At 44.1% G+C, this 22,503-nt stretch overlaps 1 protein-coding gene across 2 annotated transcripts in view; it reads right to left on the bottom strand.

The window, feature by feature from the left end:
- Nucleotides 1–275: 275 nt before the first annotated feature.
- Gnl3l (G protein nucleolar 3 like) overlaps nucleotides 276–22,503 on the bottom strand; it is a 32,770-nt gene continuing 10,542 nt past the window's right edge. For both annotated transcript variants that reach the window (XM_034485325.2, XM_076918558.1), the window contains 14 exons: nucleotides 21,329–21,369; nucleotides 20,716–20,823; nucleotides 19,264–19,380; nucleotides 18,347–18,430; nucleotides 17,915–18,050; nucleotides 16,811–16,917; nucleotides 14,916–15,060; nucleotides 12,589–12,676; nucleotides 11,939–12,113; nucleotides 11,702–11,844; nucleotides 11,313–11,449; nucleotides 8,306–8,433; nucleotides 4,913–5,135; nucleotides 276–2,930 (listed from right to left, as the gene is read on the bottom strand). In XM_034485325.2, coding sequence (XP_034341216.1) covers nucleotides 2,848–2,930; nucleotides 4,913–5,135; nucleotides 8,306–8,433; nucleotides 11,313–11,449; nucleotides 11,702–11,844; nucleotides 11,939–12,113; nucleotides 12,589–12,676; nucleotides 14,916–15,060; nucleotides 16,811–16,917; nucleotides 17,915–18,050; nucleotides 18,347–18,430; nucleotides 19,264–19,380; nucleotides 20,716–20,823; nucleotides 21,329–21,369 — 1,715 coding nt within the window. In that variant the 3' untranslated portion in view covers nucleotides 276–2,847. The remainder of the gene's footprint in view (nucleotides 2,931–4,912; nucleotides 5,136–8,305; nucleotides 8,434–11,312; nucleotides 11,450–11,701; nucleotides 11,845–11,938; nucleotides 12,114–12,588; nucleotides 12,677–14,915; nucleotides 15,061–16,810; nucleotides 16,918–17,914; nucleotides 18,051–18,346; nucleotides 18,431–19,263; nucleotides 19,381–20,715; nucleotides 20,824–21,328; nucleotides 21,370–22,503) is intronic.

Genomic DNA, 22,503 nt, shown 5'->3' on the forward strand with positions numbered 1-22,503 from the left:
CACTTTTGCCACACCCCTTGTAGGTGCGTGGATATGACATAGGCCTTGGAGGCGTGGCTAGCATGTGGATAGCTGCTTCCTAGCCACTTTCTGCTAGGTCGGCTCCCAACACACGTGGTACACAGACACACATGCAGGCAAAGTAATATTTTTTAATGTACATTAAAAGAACAAAGAAGTTTAGCAGTTTCTTAGAATGTTAATTATATGCTTACCATACATTGCAGCAATCCAACTCTAGGTAGTAATGCCAAAGAAATGAAAACAGTCTCACACAAGGTTTTATAGCAGCTTTATTCACAACTTCCTCCTCAACTGTAAAGAATATCATCCAACTTGGGGTTGAATAAGCAGTAAGACATCCACACAATAGCATATGAAACAGAAGTCAAAACTATTGATATATCCAGTGATATGGATCTCGAATCTATAATTTATAACACATTATTCTCAAAAGTTACATACTATTAAATTCCACTTACAACTCTTTTCAAAAGACAAGCCATTAAGTGAAAGCACAAGTCAGTCACTGTCAGAGAGAGAACAAGATTTGACTATAAAATACCAGGAATGGTGAAGGGAGGCTAATAGAATTCTTCTGTCCTATGTTAACGATTACTCATCTTTATCCATTTATCAGAGCTTATACAACTGCATCTAACTTGAATGTAAGGTTTAAAAGGAAAAAGCTAAAAGCTTAATGCCATAAAATAAGTCCCTGTGTGACTTACAACATTCATACTAAGGAACAGGAAAAAGGTCTGTGCCTGCTAGGATCTAAGGATGGGGGCAGGACTATACTACAAGGGGACACAGTAAGTTTGGGGACAAAGTCACAAAAATTCTCTATCTTGATTATGGTGGCAGGCCACCCCTGTTAAAAGGTGTCCAAACTTACAGAACTTAAAATCATAATGGATGAAATTTATTGTATAAAAATGATTGTTTAAGGGAAGAGTAAACACCCAAGAAATTGTTTTAAAAATAAAGAAATAGCTAGGCATGATACACCTGCAATCCCAGCACTTGGGAAGCTAATCAGGGGGCTAAAAAGTTCAGGACCACACTGGGTTATATGGGGAAGACCCTCTCTGTGTGCATGCACACGCTACCCCCCACCTTGAGATACACTCAAGTTAGAATATCTAGAGTCCCACATTATTTTGTTTTGCTCTGCAGCCCAGGCTAGACTCAGCTTCACAGCCACCTCCCGCTTCAGCATCCTGATTGCTCAGAGTATTGGCATGAGCCACCCACCTGGTTTTAGTTCTATTTTAGTATGACATGATTATATTCCCAAGAATCTAGATGCTTTTATTTCTAATACATTATTGTCTATCAAAACTTGAGATCAGTGAATTAAGTTAGACATCACTTAAAGAGATTTACAAAGCATAATTTTTCATAAAATACTACCATTGTTTTAAAAACAGAATAGAGAAAATATATTTTAAACACATGCCAACAGAAAACACCAGAGTGGTGCTCCTTTGTTGAGAAGACAAAATAATTCAAACCAAAAGGCTAGCATAAGATCTGAATTAGACTCAAGGTTTAAACCTAGCACAGTACCACTTCATGTTGACATGAGCACATTCTGTCAGCTTTCTGAGCCTTATCCCCCTCCTGAAGGTTAAAGGCGGTAACTGGATTCTCAGAGTTTAGTAGTTTGTGCTCATGCCTAGCTGTCCAGAAACCAGGTATGGTCTACATTTCCTGAACATACTGCAGCCAATGGCTTCCCAACTTACTATGATAGGTATATCCCTTCTAGACTCTTCATCCTCTACCTTATTCCCAGACACTTCCAGAGACAGAAGACTCACCACTGTCCTCTACTCCTACACTACCCAGATGAGGACCTACCTATTGATTTGGATAATACATAGGCAAGACCCTTGGCACTGAGATCTTGTAGGGTGATAAAAACAAAGAGGCTCACTCATGCAGGGAGAACCACACCTCGGCCGCCACTGCCACCATCACCAGGTTTCTCAGCAGTCTAGCCTTTAGAGCATTTACCTGTCCGAGAGGTTAACCCTTTTCAGCCTAACTCACAGGGTAGGACACAGGAATTTAGAGTGCAAGGTACACTGTCCACAATTAGACTCTGCTTATTTGCTTTTTTAATAATTACAAATTCTTTTTGTTGTTTTATTGTTCGCTTTTTGAGGCAAGGTTTCTCTATGCAGCCCTGGCTGTCCTGGAACTTCCTCAGTAGAGCAGGCTGGCCTCAAACTCATGAGATTCACCTACCTCTGCCTCAAGAGTGCTAGGATTAAAGGTATATGCCCAGCTGGACTCTTTGTTTTGGGATGTTTTGTTGAAAAGGGGTCTTGCCAGATAGTTCAGGCTGGCCCATAAATATAGTCCTCCTAGCTCCAGTCTCCTAAGTGTCAGGGTATGTTGCCACCATGCCAAGAGTCTACTGATTTTATTTACCTTGTAAAACACAGTGGGAGTCGGGAATGCTGGCAAAAGCCTGTAATCCCAGTACTTGGGAGGCTGAGTAAGCAGACTCCCCAATGATAATGATGGATGGTGATGATGGTAATACTATAGCTTGGTACTAGAATGGTTGTCTAACATGTGTGAGGACCTATTAGGTTCAATTCCTGGCACCACGAAAACAAACACAAAGTCATTCCCAAAGACAGGAAGGATTAAGTAGAGGGTACTGGGGTTTGGCAGCTCCAGACTTTTGATAAGAATGGAGGGCACTATAGCAGAAGATACATGATATGGAGGTGTTCTAGTATGTAAGTACATCAGGGAGAATGGAAAGGCATCTGAATTCTCCCATCCCACAGGAAGCAGTACTTGCAGTATGAGGGGAAGGTCAGCTGCTCAGTCACCAGCACAGTCATCGGAGTTGCCAGAGAGGTCAAGCATAGACATCATGGAGTCAGACAACTTAGTGGCGATTTTATCTGTAAATGGAGAAATACAGGCATCTTTGGGTATCTGGCTTAGCCAACAGGCCTGCCACAGCTAGCTTATCACTAACTTGGCCCATACCAACCTCCCAACTGGCTCAGTTACACATCTAATCATTCAACAAAACAGATGGGCCATTAAACTTGTCACCTCACAGGGAGATCCATTCACCTATAAGTGATTACCCCAGCAGAGTTTCTTTCTCATGGTTTCAGACTCGAAGGATTCCAAGTATTTTTGTGTCTTCTCAGTACTAAACTAGTAGCTCTCTTCTACCGTGTGAACTTAGCACTGCTCCATTCCCCCAACCCACCCCTAAACAATCGCTCACAGTAAAGGACTGCACACTAGTACTAGCTTTGAACTTGAATGCTTACCACTCACAGTCTCATCTTCAAGATCCACTTGTTCCTCTGGGTTCCCTGAGATTTCTCCAGGAACCCTCTGCTGATCAGTCCTATCTCCAAGCTGGGCTAAGCTCCCTAGAAGTGCTTTTGTGTGTGTGCCCTCAGGGCGATTGTTCTACACTGCCACTGTTTGTTTTGTCTCCTCTCTACTCTCTAACAAGACTTGGAGTTTAAGGGCAAGTCACCTTTGGATTCCCAGGACTCACTGTAGAGCCAGAACAAGACAGCTATAAAATATGGCCTAGCTAAAAAGAACAGATGACAGAGTCAACCAACACTACCTACATTTTTCTATTGTAACCACGGATACTGAGGCATGAGAGTACCTACTTTTATTAATGCACTGAAAACTGTTTTGTTACTGCTCAGTAACCATGGAAGATAACAAAGCCATAGCTTTACTACAAATACTGTAGTAGCTTCATACAATTTACATACAACTTCCTGCATAACAAGATTCCTTACCATACCCAATATAATACAAATACTATGAAACAGGTGCTATATTGTCATTCAAGAAATAATGACAAGGAACATAGCCTGTACCCATTTAACTTTAAAACTGTATTTAGGCAGGTGTAGTGACACATGCCTTTAATCCTAGCACTCAGGAGGCAGAGGCAGGCAGATCTCTGTGAATTTGAGGCCAGCTTGATCTACACAGTGAGTTCTAGGACAGCCAAGGCTACATAGTTAGACCCTGTCTTGAAAAAAATTATTTTTATGTATATGTATGTGAACCACATGCTAAGTGTCTGCAGAGGTCAGAAGAAGAGTTGGATGTCCTAAAACTCGAGTTACAGATACTTTTGAGTCATGTGTGGGTACTAGTAACCAAACCTGAGTCCTCTGCAAGAACAACAAGTGCTCTTAACAATGGAGCCATTTTTCCAGCCCCTAAGAGATGTAATTTCTTCCAAATGTTTTATATTTCTGCTTAATTGAATCTGTAGTATAGAAGCCACAGATATGGAGATTACTATAAGTAACCTGAAACCCTCAAGCGGTCAACTACGCAAAGGACTGCAATGAATGCAAAGAGATGAAATTCTTTTGTATAGTGATGTGGAAATATTCCTAAGATACAAGATGGAGAAACTATGAAACAAAACCTGTATGCTCAGTGCCAAGCATTTGTGTGGAAAAGAAAACTCAGAGTGTATGACTTCTCCACATATCTGCTTAAGGGCAAGCTGCCTATGACAAAAAGCCTTAAGAGAATTTATCTTAAGGGTTTTGGAAGCACTGCCTATTTATAGAGTACAAATGATAGTATGCATTCTACCTAACAGACAGGAAGCTCCCAAGAAATGTGGAACCATGATACACAGACAAGGTCAGTGGTTCTACAAGTGTAGGCTCCAAAGTTCTGACTTAACAAACACTTCAGGTAACACTGATGCAAGCTAAAACTCTGAGAACCACTTGTCAGTCCGTGAGTTTCCTAACCCCATCTCTCCAACTCTTCCATGGAGATAGACATATGGAGATGCTAATTCAAAAGTCCTTAGTCCTAGCCCCAATCAGCCCCAAGTTTCCAGAATACAGGAATGGTCAGGTACCCCTACCTGAACGCTTCTGCAATTTTTTCTTATTCTTCAAGGCGGATGCCAGAGCTTGGCCTTGTTGAAGTGGATCTGTCTCCAGGATCCTCTGCAACATCGGGCGGCGGTCCACAGAGGTGACCTCTATTACATGGTTATTTTGGGGGCAATGGTGGTCCACATTGCGTTTAGGCCACCCCATCTGATTACGGTTTGGTTTGGTACAATATCCAGTGGTATTTCCAATCTGGGAAGAAAAATAATAATGGTAGGGTCTTGATCTCTAAACACTCCTACAGAGAAACCAAATATAGGGATAGGTAAGAAGGAATCTGGAGCCAATTATGGCTCCACCATATTCTAACTGATGCATAGTGAGCCCATTCGCCTCAGTTTGTTCATCTGTACAACAAGGTGACCAATGGATAGCTTGCAAGGCTTTTTGTTGCTTTTCAAGACAGTTTCTCTGCTTAACAGCCCTGATTGTCCTGGAACTCACTCTGTAGACTGGCCTTGAACTCACAGAGACAAGCCTGCCTCTGCCTCTGGCGTGCTGGAAAGGCTTAAAGGTGTATGCCACCACCACCTTGGCTACAAGGCTTTTACAAGAATTTGAAAGAGGAAAGGAAGCAGTGATGGTTTACACCTGTAATCTTAGTAGTCGAGAGGCTGAGGCAGGATTGACATAAGCATAAGGCCAGCCTGGAATAGATGGATGAGTTCTAGGTTAGCCTGAGCTACAGAGACTGCCTCCCCCAAAACAACAGAAAAAAAGTATTTACTTGATTAGTGACAACTGACAGTATAATGATACTTTGTTGAAGTAACCCTTCTAGGCCTTACTCAGGTAGGACTTTTAACACCTCCTTTGGGCCCAGCTATATGGGACAAACCTGGGAACAAAGAAATGTTAGACTTACTTCCACCTTCGGTAAAAAACTAGGCTAAACCTAACCCAAAGCATTTTGTCTACCCATCGGGCAGTCTGAAGGGATCTGTGTGGTGGGTTTATGTGAGTAGTAAAAGCAAATATTAACAGAGCATTTCCTATGTATCATGTACCAATCTGACATAAATATACACACACCTAAGGAAGTACACAGTCACATAAACATGATTCAGGCAACAATGGGTCACATATGTGACAGTGGCATCTTAGTTTATGGAAGTGCACTCTACATTATTTCCACAATGAAGATCCTGTCAAGGCAGGCAGGCAGGGTAGCATACTTGTACAGTATTTCTTGGGAGTTGTGTAATGGAGAGGTCTGTTGAGGGCCTTGGATAGAATCTGGAACTTGTAGCACAAAAATGGGAGACTACTGTCAGTTTCTAAGAAATATACTACATCCAGGGGTTTATAGCTCAGTGAAAAATATTATTTTGGAAGGAAGCCTTAAATAGACAGGTTTGTAGATTCTTTTAGGCATGGGAAACTTCTAGCACTACATGAAGATAGGAATTGTGTGATCCCTGCCACTACACACGTTCACACCTTACCTTCTACAACATACTGATTAGAGGTGAGTTTCCTCCCTGGCCAACCTAAACCCCTTTCTTTCCAAATGACAATTCTCATTCACTGGCATGGCAACAAGAGATGTTTGTTAAATATTTCCAGATATTATGTCACCATGAAAAATAAGAGGTCTTGAAGTAATCACTAAAAAAAATTGTAAGTGAACTAAGTAGAGAACAATGGGAAAAGCCTCCTCTATTTTAATTAAAATAGTTACTTGGGGCTGGATGTGGCTCAGTAGTAGAAGGCTTGCCTAGTATATAAGAGACCCTGGGTTCAATCCCCAGCACTGACAATAAAATTTATCTCAGCCTGGCATACAGCACACACACCTTTAATCCCAGCAGGTAGTGGCAGGTAGATATCTCTGTGAGTCTGAGGCCAACCTGGTCTACATAGTAAGTTCCAGAACAGCTAGGTCTACCCTGTCTCAAATTTAAAAAAATGGTTATTTCAAACTGGTGTGCGTGCGTATGTGCGTGCATGCGTGTGCGCGCGCGTGCGTGTGTGTGTGTATGAGTAAATGTGTGTAAATAAATACAAGATAGGTCTGAAAGGACATCCCAAAGTCTGATAATAGTGACTGTCTCCAAAGAGGGAACAGAGTGAGTGGGGGACAGAAATAAGAGACTTCATTGTGCAGCCTTCAGTCCATTCTCAATTTTAAGTAATAAGCATATGTTACCCAGTTAAGATGTTTTATTTCAATACGTAAAACTAGAGAGATTTGACCCAGAAATGAAAACAGGCAACCATTAATGCTTTTCTGTTCCCTTAAGGGTCAAATCAAACTTAAGGTATGCATCCTGTGCTGAGACTCCAGATTCATCGTTTTCAACCTCTACTCCAGTCACCTAGTTGCACTAGCAACTCCCTCCAAATACCACCTCTTTGAGCCCTGTTATGAGCCCAGAGAACTCAGCCTTCAAGATGGAGCTTAAGGGTTCCCTGACCAACAACTAAGAAGTAGTACAGTTTAGGGCAGGCACTTAAATACAGGCTTTTCTCATATTATTATTGCCCACCCATAATCACTCCCTCTATGTGTCTGAAATGAAAACTTTGGAGGAGCAGAGATGGGTGACTAAAAAAAAAAGATGTTGGAAAAACTCAGAGTGGCCCAGCAATGGAGGAACACACCTTTTGCAGAGAAAAAGAGAGGTGGATCTCTGTGAATCTGAGAACAGCCTGGTCTACATCAAAGCTGTTACACAGAGAAACCCTGTCTTGAAAAAGAAAATAACAACAACAGAACAGAATCACATGGTGCCGTGCAGGTGTTGCATAGCAAGCCATGGAAAGGTATTTAAGCAGGGGAACTGACAGGTTCAGACTAGAACCACAGAATAGCCAGGCATGATGATGCATACCTGTAATCTCAGCACTGAGGAGTTGGGAGGCAGGAGGATCAGGTGTTCAAAGCCAGTCTTGGCTACATGAGACCTGTCTCAAACAGCAACAAAAGAAACCATGGAGGGCATGTCTGGGTAAGTTGAGGCCTAGAAGCATACTCTAGGATTATAGGAATCATAGAGATGAGAAATTCTGACCATGTCTCAAGAAATACGGTAAGGAATAGCTATAGGATTTGGTGACTAACAGTGTATGGGATTCTGAATACTAGTCAATGGAAAGAGTCATCTGCTGACTGAATAACTGGGTGAGTAAGGTGGTGATGCCTGTGCTATGGACTGGAACCAGGGCTGGGAAATCTTGCTTGAAAGAGCTCCTTAGACATGTCACTGTCTGACCACAAAACACCAGGTCAAGCATCTACAAGTCTATAGGAAATATGTGAGCAACTCGTACCGACACCCCTAGGGAGATACACAGAAGAAACTGACTCCTTCCCAGAACCCTGTGCATGAGATAGCTGCCATGAATATGTGCAGAGATACCTTATACACGATAGATTTATTTTCAATAGCATCTGCTATTTTCACCAGTGGAGAATGGAGCCACCTGACCTCCATTTCTTTTGGGTCCATGTCACCCAACAGCTCATCGGATTCTCCCACGGCTAAGCCTGTAACACAAACACCACTGTTAGAATACTGGTTCCTCCTTGCTGGTAGCCCTCTGGTTAGGTCTCAGCAGAAAGGACGTGAGGGTGCCACCAGAGGCGTGAGGGTAGGTGAGGTTGTTTCTGCCTAGAGGTTACATAACAATTATTTAAAAGCATGACTAGTAAATCCAGGTGGTGCATACCTGTAATCTCAGCACTCAGGAGGGTAAAGCAGGAGGATCATGTGTTCAAGACCAGCCTGGGCTATATATAGGAAGACCCTATCTCAAAATAAAAACAAAACAAAGGCATGAATATTATAGGACACTTGCCTGCTGGAAGTTAGCCTTAAAGCTTCAGCTTGCTCATGTGAGAAACGGGAATTCCACAACTCTTATTCATAGGATTAAGAGAAAAACAGGCAGAAGGCATCTCCTGTACTCTGGCTAAAATGTGATAAAGACAGCCAGAAGGATTCCTTCCTAGAACCAGGCCTCTGTCCTCTTGCCCCTTGCCTAGAAGTGGCTTCTAGTACAACCCTCAGCCATCCCTATCGCATTGTGCCATACCACCCTCAGATCTCACCTCTACCAACTTTATCCCACCTACTTTACTGAATGTCTTCATTCCTGCTCCCTCTTCAAGATGGCACACTAGGACCAACTCCTTCAAATACTTTTTACCTATAACCTCTTTCCCACCCTCATCTTCTCTCTACAGTGATGACATTCCTCTTGCCCTTAAAAATCCAGGCTCAAGCACCAGCATTAAAACATAATTTCAAATCCCTCTCAACTGCCTGCCCACTTGACAGAATCAGAAATTAAAATTCAGCAAGCAGGCTAGTTTGACTCAAGCCACACATGGAATAAACTAGAAAGCAGGCAAGTTTTCTTGTCCTCATTTGTAATCCAGGATTTAGAGCACCCACAGAAGGAAATGACCAGCCTTCAACAGAAATAGGACTGCAGGTCAAAGAGTGCTTTCTCAACTGTTCCCAAACGTGTAACCAGAGAGTCCTGGGCAGAGTAGAGAATGAAGTAGGAGCCACGGGTGATGTGTCTATACAAATATAAAGATAAAGAAATAGGGGATATGTTCTGTGGGTGGTGTGGTAAGGTATGAGGGAAGGGGATGCCTCAGTGGGCCCATGCCAGAGGCATTCCTTCCCCATGAGGGACCAGCCACAGCCACATGACAGTATAGTATATTCAGGGCATGGGAAGGGAAGTTAAGAGGGTAATAGAGGCAGAGAGAGGTCATGAGCATGTGGAGAGAGTGGGAAGGGAAGAGAGAAAGGAGAAGGGGAGATGGGACAGAGGGAGATCAAGAAGGCAAGAGAGAAAGAGCAGGAGATCAAGAGAGAGAGGAGGGGGCAGGCAGCCCCTTTATAGTGGGCCAGGCCTACCAGGCTATTGCCAGGTAACTGTGGGGGTGGGGTTTAGACAGAATGCTAACAACAGGCATAGGCTAGGACTACAAATAGTAGTGTCTAAGAGCAGAAACCTATTCACCAGTTCTTGGGAAGTCACATCTCCACATCCCCCAGATAGCATCCACAGAGCACAGATGTACTACGCGCCAGGCTCTACTGTTGCATGCACTTTCCTCTTTTCTAGTGCTGAAGGTCCAAACAGGGCCTTGTGAATCCCAAGCATGAACTAGCCCACTGGCCCTCATTTACAAATTAGGTAAATCTACACAATACCTTTCTGGAACAGGTGCTACTAATCTTATTTTACAAATGGTATCACAGAGACAGGGTGAAGTGAACAGACTTGCTCAATATCATACAACTAATGAGAAACAAAATTTAAATGTATTTAAATGCATGTACTCCACACTTATAACCACCTCACTACTCTGCTGAGGAATTTAAGACAACAGAACAGGAGAGCTACCATCGTCTGTGTACCTTTCAGATGACTCTTTTTAACACGAGGTCTCACTATGAAGCTCTGGCTAGCTTGGAACTCACAGGGATGAGTTCTCTGCCACTGCCTCTCAGGTAGTGAGATTAAAAGGTATGTTTCACCACATCCAGTAAATAGAATCTTTTTTCACTAGGATATCTTACTAACCAATGGAGGTTAAAAACAAACAAACAAACAAAATCTAAGAAAGCTGAGAAGACCGTAGAGCAGCCAGGTACAGTGGCATAGACTCATAAGCCTGATGGGAGAGAATTATCTAAAGTCCAAAGTCAGCGTGGGCTGTACAGTGAGCACTAGGTCACTTAAAGCTACATACATAGTAAAACCCTGTCTAAAATGCCTACAACGCCTGTGAGTATAGCTCAGTTGTGGAGAACTTTAATAGTATACACAAGGCCCTAAGTTTGATCCTCAATATCATTTTTTCAAGCCTGGGGCAATAGGGGGGAGAATAGAGCGAAGGACCACTTAGTTGTTTGATTCAGTTGTTTGGCTGCAATTACAGGCCCATGTAAACATACACAACCATTTTTGAGCCTTTAATCCCAGCAGATGGGAGGCAGAGATAGTTTATGGCCAGCCTGGTCTACATACTGAGTCATAGGCCAGCCAAGAACTACATAGTGAGACTTGTCTCAAAAATCACACACACACACACACACACACACACACACACACACACGAGCTTTTTAAAGGGATGTTTCAACCCAAAAGAACTGGAGCCTCACTTTGAAAGAACCTAAAAGGGTTCCAGTTAGTCAGCCAATCTCCCAAAAGTTCACCACAACCACCACCCCTACCCATACCCTCACAGCCCAAACTAGAATTTTTTCCGTTGCAGGACAATGAATAAATCTCAATACCAAACCCCAAGTAGCCCTAGGGAAGGGGAGATCAAATGTGTGCTCTGACATTGGGTCTGGGCTCTATTAGGACAAAACAGGTACCCCACCCATCCACACTTACATTCCATGGTGTCTTCATTGGCGTGCTCAGTGTCTTCTATGTCAAAGACCTCAGTCATCTCCTTAACAATCTCAGCACTCAGATGGGTGGGCAGAGTATGAGTAGGCGGTGGTGGTGTATAGAAGCTGATCTTCCCACTGTGTTGGGAGATAAGGAGGGGTTGCTGGTGATGTCACTGAGAACAAATAACTTACCAAAAGAGGACGCAGGACAAGAAAGTCCAGACAACAGCATCTCAACAATGTGTTGAACTGCTGAATAACCACTAGGCACAGAATGCTGACCAAGGCATGACCAGTTCTTTGGCTGTTTCCTACCTTGGGACCCAGGAAATCAGGCTGTCCTACTAGCATCAATAACCACCACCTCCTACTCAAGCCCTTCCTCACCTCACCCAGTCAGCCAGCACAGCTTTGGCAGCCTGTTCTTGACTATATACACCTCCCTTCTTCTTCTTTCCCAAGCGATGGGCCACTGCAGTCAGAAAGTGCTCAGTCGTCTGGAATCCAGATACGCCATAATAGTTGGAAATCTAGCAAAATGAAGAAGAAAAGCCATGAGGAGGAGTGAAGGACCTGTGAAGTAGTAGGATAGGGCACGCATCCACTGAGGACCCTGCTCTATACCTCCTCCAGGTTGCAGCGCTGAAGGATGGTCTCCACTGGGGTCACAGGGTCTGCCAGCTTCTGCACATGGATGCAATTACGCAGGATGGTGCCCACCTCTGAATTGGGTCCTGGGACAATGCCTGGTGCATCCAGCAGCCTGATAAACTTGTCTAGGTAGACCTCCTGCATGAATCTAGAGAGAAAAGCAAGGCCCAGCTGTACATGATATCAAGTCACAAATATTGGGTCTAGGGGGAGGGAGAGTTGGAGGGAGATCAAAGAGGGGAGGGTATATAAGTCTGAGGTGAAGTAGAAAGATGTAGGGCCAGGGAGGGGGAATCTGAGGTGCTGTTACAGACCCAGGGCTAATTCTAAATTTACTCTCTTATACTGGGGACTTACCTGCAGGATCTCAGACAAGTTTCTAACTCTCTGAGTCTCTGCTGCTTCATCTAAGCAACAGAGCTATTTGTAGTTGTTAGGAGGGACCCAGCAAGACACCTGGGATGAGCCAGGTAAGTGAGGGATATTAGTAGGATTCCTAAACCCAGGGTATGAATCAGAGGATAGTCCACAATTAGGAAATGGGGCAGGGGCTGAAGGCATGTGAACCAGGATGGGATGATAATGTCAAGGCTTTCTGAAGTGGAGCAGTGAGCAGATCTTACTTTGTGACACCAGGAACAGCCCCCACACTACAGGCACGGCTGCGCTTCAGGCTATTGATCAGACTGCTTTTCCCCACATTGGGAAGGCCTGCAAAGTAGAAGCGGAATACTCAGGGCACAAAGTGTTTAAGAACAGGCATGGCAGAGGCAGTAACCAGGCCATGGATGAGCCCAAGTACACTCCGGTCTTCCCGCCCCAGACCCTGGCCAAGCCTCTAAAGGTCTTTCTAGTTCTATTTCATCAGCATTCTAGGCATACATGGCCCTCTCTCTAGATGTACAGTCACCTCCCACCACAACCAGCCCGGAGGGGCCCTCCACATGAGGCCTCACAGACATGACCTAACAGAAGGTGGATAGCAAGTGTTGAAACAGACCCACCTGTTCCAACTTGTAATTCCCTGGGAGAAGGGACTACTTTTGCCAGATGCCCCCCTCTCCGCACAGCTGTCTTCGCCTGTGGAATCTTTGTATCTGAGCACCCGTGCAGCACTTTCAGTCTGGGGCTGTCTTTGTTAGTCTCTGCCTCACTGGATATCATCCGCACTGTTCTCTAAGGGTACTGAAGTTTACCAGTATGCGCTACTCTCTTACATGTATGCCCAGGAAGATCTGTGGTAGGCACTTAGAAGTCTATACATCTCTATGTGTCTCCAGGTCCTCTTCATTTCAAATGTGAGCACTTTTCCCTTGTGTTGGACCTCTCAATAAGTCTACTGCTCTCACAGCTGTTTCTGAGGTTATCTAAAATGTTCTTTCTCATTCTGGACACTATCTTTTCTGATTCTCTCCACTCCATCCATTCCACTTCTGATCACATGGCCACTCTGTTCCTTCTCTCTGGAGTTTGTCTATAGATGTGTCCCCATTCGTGTTTCATTATGGCCTTGTTTTTTCTTTGTGTGCCTCCCTAACTATGTCTTTAATTCTCACTATGCAAACATTTCTGTCTTATCACAGGCATCTCTGTTTGCTTCTCCACGATTCTAGGTTGTATCAGAGAGTTACAGTGGATCTGGGCACATGTGGTATCCCTGTGGTTTCATTTGCTTTGGGTCAGCAGACAGTATTAGTGTGGCAGAACTTGGTCTACATGTTTTGCCTGAGTCTGTATGTGCCTGCAGATGTGTCCCTTAGGGGCCTGTACATGACACCATGCATGGGCATTTATGTGTTCTTCAAAATCTGTACGTGTGTGTAGACCTATGTTGTATGTTCCTGTGTCTGTATCTATTTCTTTCTTTCAAACTATCTACATTCCTGTATGTTCTTTTTTTGCACATGCATATCTACACAAGTACATACCCCAAGTGTCTCTTCTTCACCAACCCCTCTACGTATGTCTGTACACACTTTATGTATCTCCTGTTATTTTTAACACTGGGAACTGAACCCAGGGTGTCACAGATACTAGGGAAGTCCTCCACCACTGAGCAATACTCCAAGCTCTTTTACTTTTTTATGAAACAAGGTCTCACTAAGTTCTCTAAGGCTGGCCTTGAACTCAAACTTTTGGCCTTCTAAAGCAGCTAACACACAGGTCTGGGTCAGCAAGCCTGGACACATAATAGTTTTTAATGTCCCTTTTAGCATTTCTTTGGGGTGATATCTCCTTCATTCTCATTATGACTTCAACTTAAACTTGTCTTTTTCATTATCCACCAACTTCACAATCTGACCTTCTTGTTCTTTCTCGTCTTCTGTTGCCTATTCAAGAGTGGTGTGTCGGGCATTGGTGGCGCATGCCTTTAATCCCAGCACTTGGGAGGCAGAGGCAGGTGGATTTCTGAGTTTGAGACCAGCCTGGTCTACAGAGTGAGTTCCAGGACAGCCAGGGCTACACAGAGAAACCCTGTCTCAAAAAAGAGTGTGGTATATAGTTACAGTCTGTATGGTTCTCTTCAGTGTCTCAGGCTGAGACACTGCCCCTTTCTGATGATCTGTCTCTCCCTGCCTCTCAATTTTCCCACTCCCTTTCATCTCCTCCTACTTGGAGTACTTGGGTTTCAGAAAGACACAGGCTTAAGCCACAGCTCCGCCTTGTTTCCTTTTGTGGATCTCACTGTCTGGAAGAGGCAGGTGGATCACGCTTCCCTCCCACAGTTCTGACAGCCTGTAGTGTTTAGTACCAAGTATTTGGTTCTAACAGTGTTGAATCAGAATATGCCTTCCCAATATCCCACTAGCCAAATTGCAAATGCATAACCACTCTGGAACTCTTCCTGTCTTCCCCAAAGAAGCTTGACAAAATTCCAAACCCTTTCCCTCAGTGAAGTCACTGCCCAAGGAAGGAGCCTGGGCCCTGTGCCTAATTTACCCAGCCTTACCTACAACACCCACACGAATGTGGCCACGCACTTCCCCCAGGCGACAGTAGTTCCCCAGGACCCTCATGAGGTTTTCAGCTCCAAAGCAGGCTTTGCTTCTCAACAGTGCCTCAGAGGCCTGGTCCACTGGAACTGTACAGCGAGTCTGAAAATGGGGAATATTACAAAAATGTACATCAAGGAAGGAGGTGGAATCTGAGCTCAAATTTCCAGCCTGCAGTGGAATACTCAGAACCACCCTGGGATTGCTAAGCTTAGTTGCTCCTGCCCAGCTCTTCTTGGTTTCCAGTTGCTGTTGTCTGTATGTCTCCAACTTCCTCTGTCCCTGCTTCTAACTCAACATGCATGGCTTCTGACTCCCACAGCAGAGGCGTAAAGACATCCCGGCTTGAGGCAAAACAGGTTTCATTTCTCCCTCTCTCACAGGTCTATGAGGAAAAGTCTATTTTCCTTCCTGGGGCCTTAGTGTCTCATATGCACAGATGACCTCTCAAAGGTAAGGGGCTCAAAGCTCCCTTGACCCTTCACACAGGACAAGGCCATCCCAACTACTTTTAGTTTTGATGGTGGGGGAGCAGGGAACCACAAAACTGTAAGTGAGACAGCTTATATTGGCAAGAGTGTAGGAAAAGAGGTTCTCTTCACATACCCATCAACCAAAGTGGGAGGAGGATTAATTGGCTATCATAAAGAATAATTTGTCAGTGTCTAAGAAAGTATCAAAAGTGTAAGTCCAGTAAATGACCCAGTCACACAATTAGCCAGTACTTAGCCCACATTAACACCTGTCCATATTCCAAGGAGACACATGCTAGTGGATTAATAAAAATACTACTTAAATAATAATAAAAATTGAAAAATAGGGTCTCAATGGTAGAATATCAGAGCAAGATGCTCTGAGATCCATTCCCAACACTGCAAAAAAAAGAATAGTGCAAAACTGAAAAGCCTGGCCCCAGGAGCCAATTTACCTCCCCAGAAACAACCAATGCTACTATAATACTTTAATGTTTCACAAGTATTTCTATATTGATATCAATAGGAAGGTAGTATGCCTTGTTTGGAGTTTTGTTTTGTGTTTCTTTGTTTTTTAAGACAAGCTTTCTCTGTGTAGTCCTGGCTGACCCGTAACTTGCTCTGTACACCTTGCTAGCCTCAAACTCAGAGATCTACCTGACTCAGCCTCCAGATAGCTGGGATTAAAGGCATGAGCCACAACAACCTGGCTTTGGTGTGATATTTTTCAAGATTTATTTATTTATTAAAATTGTGATTGTGGCATACATCTTTAATCCCAGCACTCAGGATGCAGAGAAGAATCCTTAACTTTAAGGTCAGCCTGGTATAGCGAGTTCCAGGACAGCCAAGGCTACACAAGGACACCTGCCTCAGAAAAATAAAATAAAACAGAAAAGATTTATTATTTTTATGTTTATGAGCATTTTGCATGTATATATATCTGTGTGCCACATGCATGCCTATTATCGTCAAAAGAACTGGAACTGGAGTTACAGATGGTTGTGAGCACCATGTGGATGCTGGGTACTGAACCTGGGTCCTATGGAAGAACAGAGAGAACTCTTAACTACTGAGCCATCATCTCTCCAACCTCCTATGCCTTGTTTTAAGTGGGGGATGGATATTCTTTGAAGAGTTAAGAAGTAGTTAACTCTATTTTCCAGATCTCCTATAGATAGCATGCATTATTACATCCTCACAGGTGGAAAAAAGCATGCTTTCTGAAGGGCAAAAACACAAGAAGTTGAAATAAAAATTAACAAGTCACCCACTAGAGAAAATACCTCAAAGTTGGAAGCTCAATCCGAATCTTAACACCTACAACCATGGCCCCAAACCACAATGAAAGAGGCTAGACACCCTATCTCAAAGCTTACCAAGTTTTTAACCTGATGATGCTGGGTGCTGGCCTTGAAAGCCACAGTTGGCAGTTCATTGCGAAGGTATTCCAGCCACTTTTCCACAATCTCCTTGGGAACCAGGTCTTAGAAAATAAGAAACAGCCACAACTTGTAAGATGGTTACTTCAATGGCTTTCCCCAAGCCACACACCCATGTCTAGATCCACCTTCTACTAACGGATTTCTCTTCTTGCCCTAACCGACCCTGCCTAGTCCCCAGGATGGAATTACAAAGGACAATCTGATCCACAGGCCCAGTTGGCCATCCCTGAAATTTATTCTCTTTAAGAAAATATGTAGCCGGGCGATGGTGGCGCACGCCTTTAGTCCCAGCACTTGGGAGGCAGAGGCAGGCAGATTTCTGAGTTTGAGGCCAGCCTGGTCTACAGAGTGAGTTCCAGGACAGCCAGGGCTACACAGAGAAACCCTGTCTCGAAAAACAAAAAAAAAAAAAAAAAAAAAGAAGAAGATTTTGTCCCAGCCACCCCATTTCATGTCCAGGTGCACAAATATTTCATTCCCATTTCCTTTCCCAATCATTCTAGGCCAGACTAAGTGTCAAGAAAAGCCATTATCCAGAATGGCTATGATTTGGGACAAGTGGATTATACACCAAGCTCTGCATTCATTCTCACAGCAAAGCTATGAGACTGAGATGTCCATGGCCCTCTTTACTGTTTGAGAAATACAAGTTCTCGTGAGTGATGTGACCTGTCTGATATCCCAAAGAAAGTATCAACAGTATGATAAGACTAAACCTTCAATGAGTCCCAAGCCATGTGCTTGCCCCAATCTTTGAGTTCTAGTCTATGGGGACAGGTCTCTAAGAATGACCAGCCATTGAACTAGCTCAAAATTGCAAGGAAAGGGAGCTAAAAGGCAGACAGTTCCGACTCCATCCCCCCCAACCCTTGTTATATTCTGTGTATGTCTGGATGATATTTCTGGCTTTGGAAATTTGAACAATTCCTAGTATGAATGACTATTCTGGATGCCACTGAGTGTCTGGGTCTCAGAACCTAATGTGAACTAGCCTTAGCTTAACCTTTCCCTCCCTTACCCAATCCTTCCAAAACCCACCTATCTTATTCAAGACCAAGACCAGCTTCTTGTTGCCTTCTGCCCGAAGGACAGTCTCCTCCATCTGGAAACAACGGCAGCCCAATGGGTCTCTGGCATCTAGGACTTCCAAAATCACATCAGAGTACTCTACCACCTGCAGGACAGAGAATACAGGGGAAGAAGGTTGAGAATAGATGGGGTCATAGTCTCCATCTCAGGAAAAACACAGGAAGAAGAAATGGAAATAAACTGGGTCCTCACCAAAGGGCTTTAAGAAATGGATACTTGTTATACAACTCAAACATGTAATCCCAGCACTTGAAGAAGCAGGAGGATTGCAAGGAGTTCGACGACAGGTTGGGATCTAGTGAGTTCTAGGTTAGCCTAGGCTAAAGAATAAGATCTTATCTAAAAACAAAACAAAGAAAAAGGGAAAATGGATCCTCCTACCTTCCTGAATTCCTTGTAATAGGCCTTCCTTGTGGCCTCATCATCCAACTGAGGAAACATATTTAATTCCTGCAAAACTTCTTCCTGAAAAAGAAGAGAGAGAATAGCCTAGGGGAAACAGGGTCAAGTAGGGAGGGAGAAGAGAAGCGAAGATAAGGAAGGAGGGAGGATGCAACAGAACAAGGCTTCTGAAAACCATAGGAAGCTTGAGGATGCAGGCGAGTCCCTGACCACCTGAAAGCAGCACTGACTGCGCCAACCGGACGGCTCAGCTACTAAAGGCACTCACTGTGAAGTCTGATGATCTGAATTCAATCCCTGGCACCACAGTGAAAAGATAGAACTGACTCCATGTGAGCACCAGGCAGAAGCCTGCTTGGTCACAAGGGGGTTAGGTGGGAAACAATTAGAAAGTATGAAAAAATAATGCATGAGGGACATGGGACCAGGAAAGAAATCCTTTACTGCAAGCCATGGAGGGCCTGGGAGCTGCAAGTGCACGTTGTGTTTGCAAGATGACACATGCCAGAAAGGGAAAGACACCCACAAGGAGGGTGAGCCACTCCTTTGTCTCTCAATCCTCCCTTCCTATGCTCCCTCCTGCCACATCCCCTAGATATGCCTCTCCTGCTCCCTAGTCCCACTGCCATTCCATCTTTAGGCTCAAACTCAGGAAAGACATTCTCCACATCTGTGGGCATATCTGCTGCAAACGGCCCCCTCCCTCCCTCTTCCCTTACCTCTCTCTACCAGTTGTTTTCCTTCTCTGCACTCATCCCTTTCCTCTCCTGGCCTTTTTCCTCTCCTTTTTCTCTTTTTCCCTTCCTTGAGACAAAGTGTTACTATGTAGCTATTTCTTCCTTTATAGCAGAACAACAAATCCACTCCAATCCCAGCAACAACAACTGTTCTCTTACCTTTTGTTCAAACTCCTGCTGACGTTTCAGGACATCCTGACAATAGCTCTCCATGGTCCTGTATCTCTGTCTCTCTTGCTCCCGGGCAACCTGCTGCTTCTCCCTCATCTCCTCGACCTAACAAACAAGCACATACTGTGACTAGATCTGAGTAGGTCTGTAGGACATAGGAGGGAAGAAGTAGGGAGAGAGGGAAAAGGTCAGATAGGAGAGCAAAAATATTCAGGAAAAATGTAGAGACTAAGGGAAGGCGAGTGGCAGAGAAAAATTAAGAGCAGGGTGTAGTGGCACACAACTCAAATCCAGCAACTTGAAAGGTTGAGGCAGGAGAATTGCCATCATTAGATCAAGGCCAGCCAGGACCACATAGTGACTTCTAGGCTACCAGGCCAGACAACATACATAGCAAAACCCTATATCATTCAAGCGAGTCTAAAAATTAAAAGGGGGCGGAGGCTAGCAAGGTGGCTCCATGAGTACAAAGGCTTGCCATTCAAGCCTGACAATCTAAGTTCAATCCCTGGAATCTATACTGGAAGGAGAGAAGCAATTGCCATAGGTTGTACTCTGACCTCTACATATGGACCATGGCATGTTCAAGCTTGCATTTGCCCCCTCCCACCACCACCTCCACCACAAATTAAAAAAACAGTATGTTTTAAAAATTACTAAAAGTGCCGAGTGACTGTGGTGCACACCTTTAATCCCAGCTCTCAGGAAGCAGAGGCAGGTAGAGCTCGATGAGCACAAGACCACATTGGTCTATAGAGTGAGTTCCATGCCAGCCACGGCTGTTATACAAAGAAATTCAGTCTTGAAAAAATAATGATTAAAAAATAAAAATGACAAATGAATGAAAAATAAGAAGAGTACCTGCGAAGCAGAGAGAGAAGCACTCTGAGAGGACACTGAAGTCCAAACAAGGACAAGGTCATAGGACATATCGGGCAGAAAGAAGGAGCTGCCACACTGGCACACTACCTGTAGCCGCAGCTACCCATGGTTTGAGGTAGAAGGATTTCACACACCCAAGCATTCAAGACCAATTGAGCAACAAAGCAAGATCCTGCCTCAATAAAGGAAACAAGAAAAAAAAAGCAGCAAAAGACTGAAAAGGGCACAGAGGAAGGAGCCATGCAGACACTCAGAGGAGTGGGAAATGATGAAGACAACATGAGAGTGCTCTAAGGAATGCAGTAGTAAATGTGACACAGGAGGTACAGAGGAGAGGCCAGCAGCAGAGGTTTCAGTGGGACATTGGGAACATAAGACAGACAGCAATGAACTGGGAGGGCAGAACGAGGTGAGCAAATGAGAAAGTTAAAACCAGTCTCAGGGTGACCTGCCTCACTCTCCCCACCCCAACCACTAAGAGCAATTGCTCTTCTGCCCAATACTATGCAGATTTGAGATTCAAACCAGGCCATCACTCCCCATAGACAAAAGGCTCACCCTTTTCTTCTTTAGTTCAGCCTCGCGACTGGCATGGTCATTGCCATGAACAATCTGGGGAGCAGATGATGATCTGGAGGTTACTTTCTTCCCATTTTGCCTTGCGGGCTGGTTGCCAAGCAAGAAAAGAAAAATTAATCACAGTTAATGAATCCATGGAAACCGCCTCCCACCAGAGGAGCAGGGAAGATAATCTGGATGAGGGTTGAAATCTGCTGTCTGGCTAGGCTGAGGCCCTTCTCTACTAACCAGGCAGGAACTGAGAGGAAAGTGGGAGGGACAGGGGCAGCCAGGAAGGTTTCCCAAGGCCAAAGAGAAATCTTTCTTGACAAACAGCTCCCAAAATGAGTTCTTGGAACCCAGAACAACAAGCTCTAAGAACTGGTCAAATACAAATTTTGGGCTAAGGATGTGTGGCTCAGTGGTAGAACACTTGCCCAGTATGCTCAAGGCCCAGTATGGCTCAATGCCCACCACTACATAAGTACATAGGGATAGCAATAATCGCTTACAAGCAAACCAAGCACAAAGCAGCATATGGCTTCCACAAAAACTTCAGATATTCAGGTAACTCTCCCACAGCCATATAGAGTGGTAGAAAAGGCCTACTTACCTTCTTACAGCCTTTGGAACCTTTACCTGGTTTTTTGTTTTCTGCAAAAAAAAAAAAAAGAGAGAGAATTGCTATCACCCCCTACCCAATGTCTACTAATGCTTTAATCAGAAGGCCGGGCCAACTAGGAAATTTAGAAGCCTCAGATGCCATGTCTGTCTAGATCCAGCACAAGATAGAGCTGCAGATGGCGAAGACCATCACGTGTCAAGAGGAAGTAGCTAGGCACAATACTCGGAGAATTGTCTCAGTGTAAACTCCATAAATTCTTAATGAAATTCTCTTGAGTGACCTAAATGTGTGTTTGTTACTACCTCTCCTCACCATGCCCAAAGTCCTGCTTAGGGGACAACTGTGAAACACACCTTTGGGTGTGTCTCTAGGGGTGTCTCCAGAGAGGTTGAAACACGGGTAGAAGCATCATCCCATGGACTGAATGAGAAGGAGAAAAGACAGAAGGTGGCCGAGCACTGACATTCATCTGTCTCCACTCTCTAACCACAGTTGCCAGTGACCAGCTGCATCACGCGTTCCCCTCCATGACTTCCGGGCCCCAGTGGAATGTAACCCATCAAATAATGAGTCAAAATAAACCATTCACTAAGGACAGCAGCAATAACCAAATTGATAGGGCTAGAAGATCATGGGAGGAAGCGTATTTGGAATAAAAATCCAAAAAGAAAAGAAATTGTAAATGAGAACAAAACCGGAAAATGTAGAAACTAATCTTCAAAAACAGAATTCTTGAAAAAGAAAAGGTACAAATAGAGAATCAAGTATTTTTAATAACAGATGACCATTCTTTACCTTGAAGATAGGCTTAAGGTTTCAGATGGGAAAGGTACACATAGCACCAAGCTTAAAACATGGATATGAGTTGATATTCTAGTCAAATTGAGACAAGCTGGAGAAAAGGGAACTAAACCTGAGAAAATATCTCCATAAGACTGGCCCATGGGGCATTTTCTTAGTGATTGATGAGAGAGGGTACAACTCATTGTAGGTGGTGCCAACCCTAAGCTGATAGTCCAGAGTTCTATAGAAAGCAGGCTGGCACTCTAATGCCAGTGCCACCTTTCTGTCACAGAGCTCCAGCCAAAGAAGGAGGCTGAGTAAGGAGATGCCCATACCATGGCTCCTTCAAAGAAGACTGTGCTGCTCTATGAAATCAGATA

Source organism: Arvicanthis niloticus, chromosome X (genome assembly GCF_011762505.2).
Source record: "Arvicanthis niloticus isolate mArvNil1 chromosome X, mArvNil1.pat.X, whole genome shotgun sequence".
In the NCBI taxonomy this organism is placed as follows: Eukaryota; Metazoa; Chordata; class Mammalia; order Rodentia; family Muridae; genus Arvicanthis; species Arvicanthis niloticus.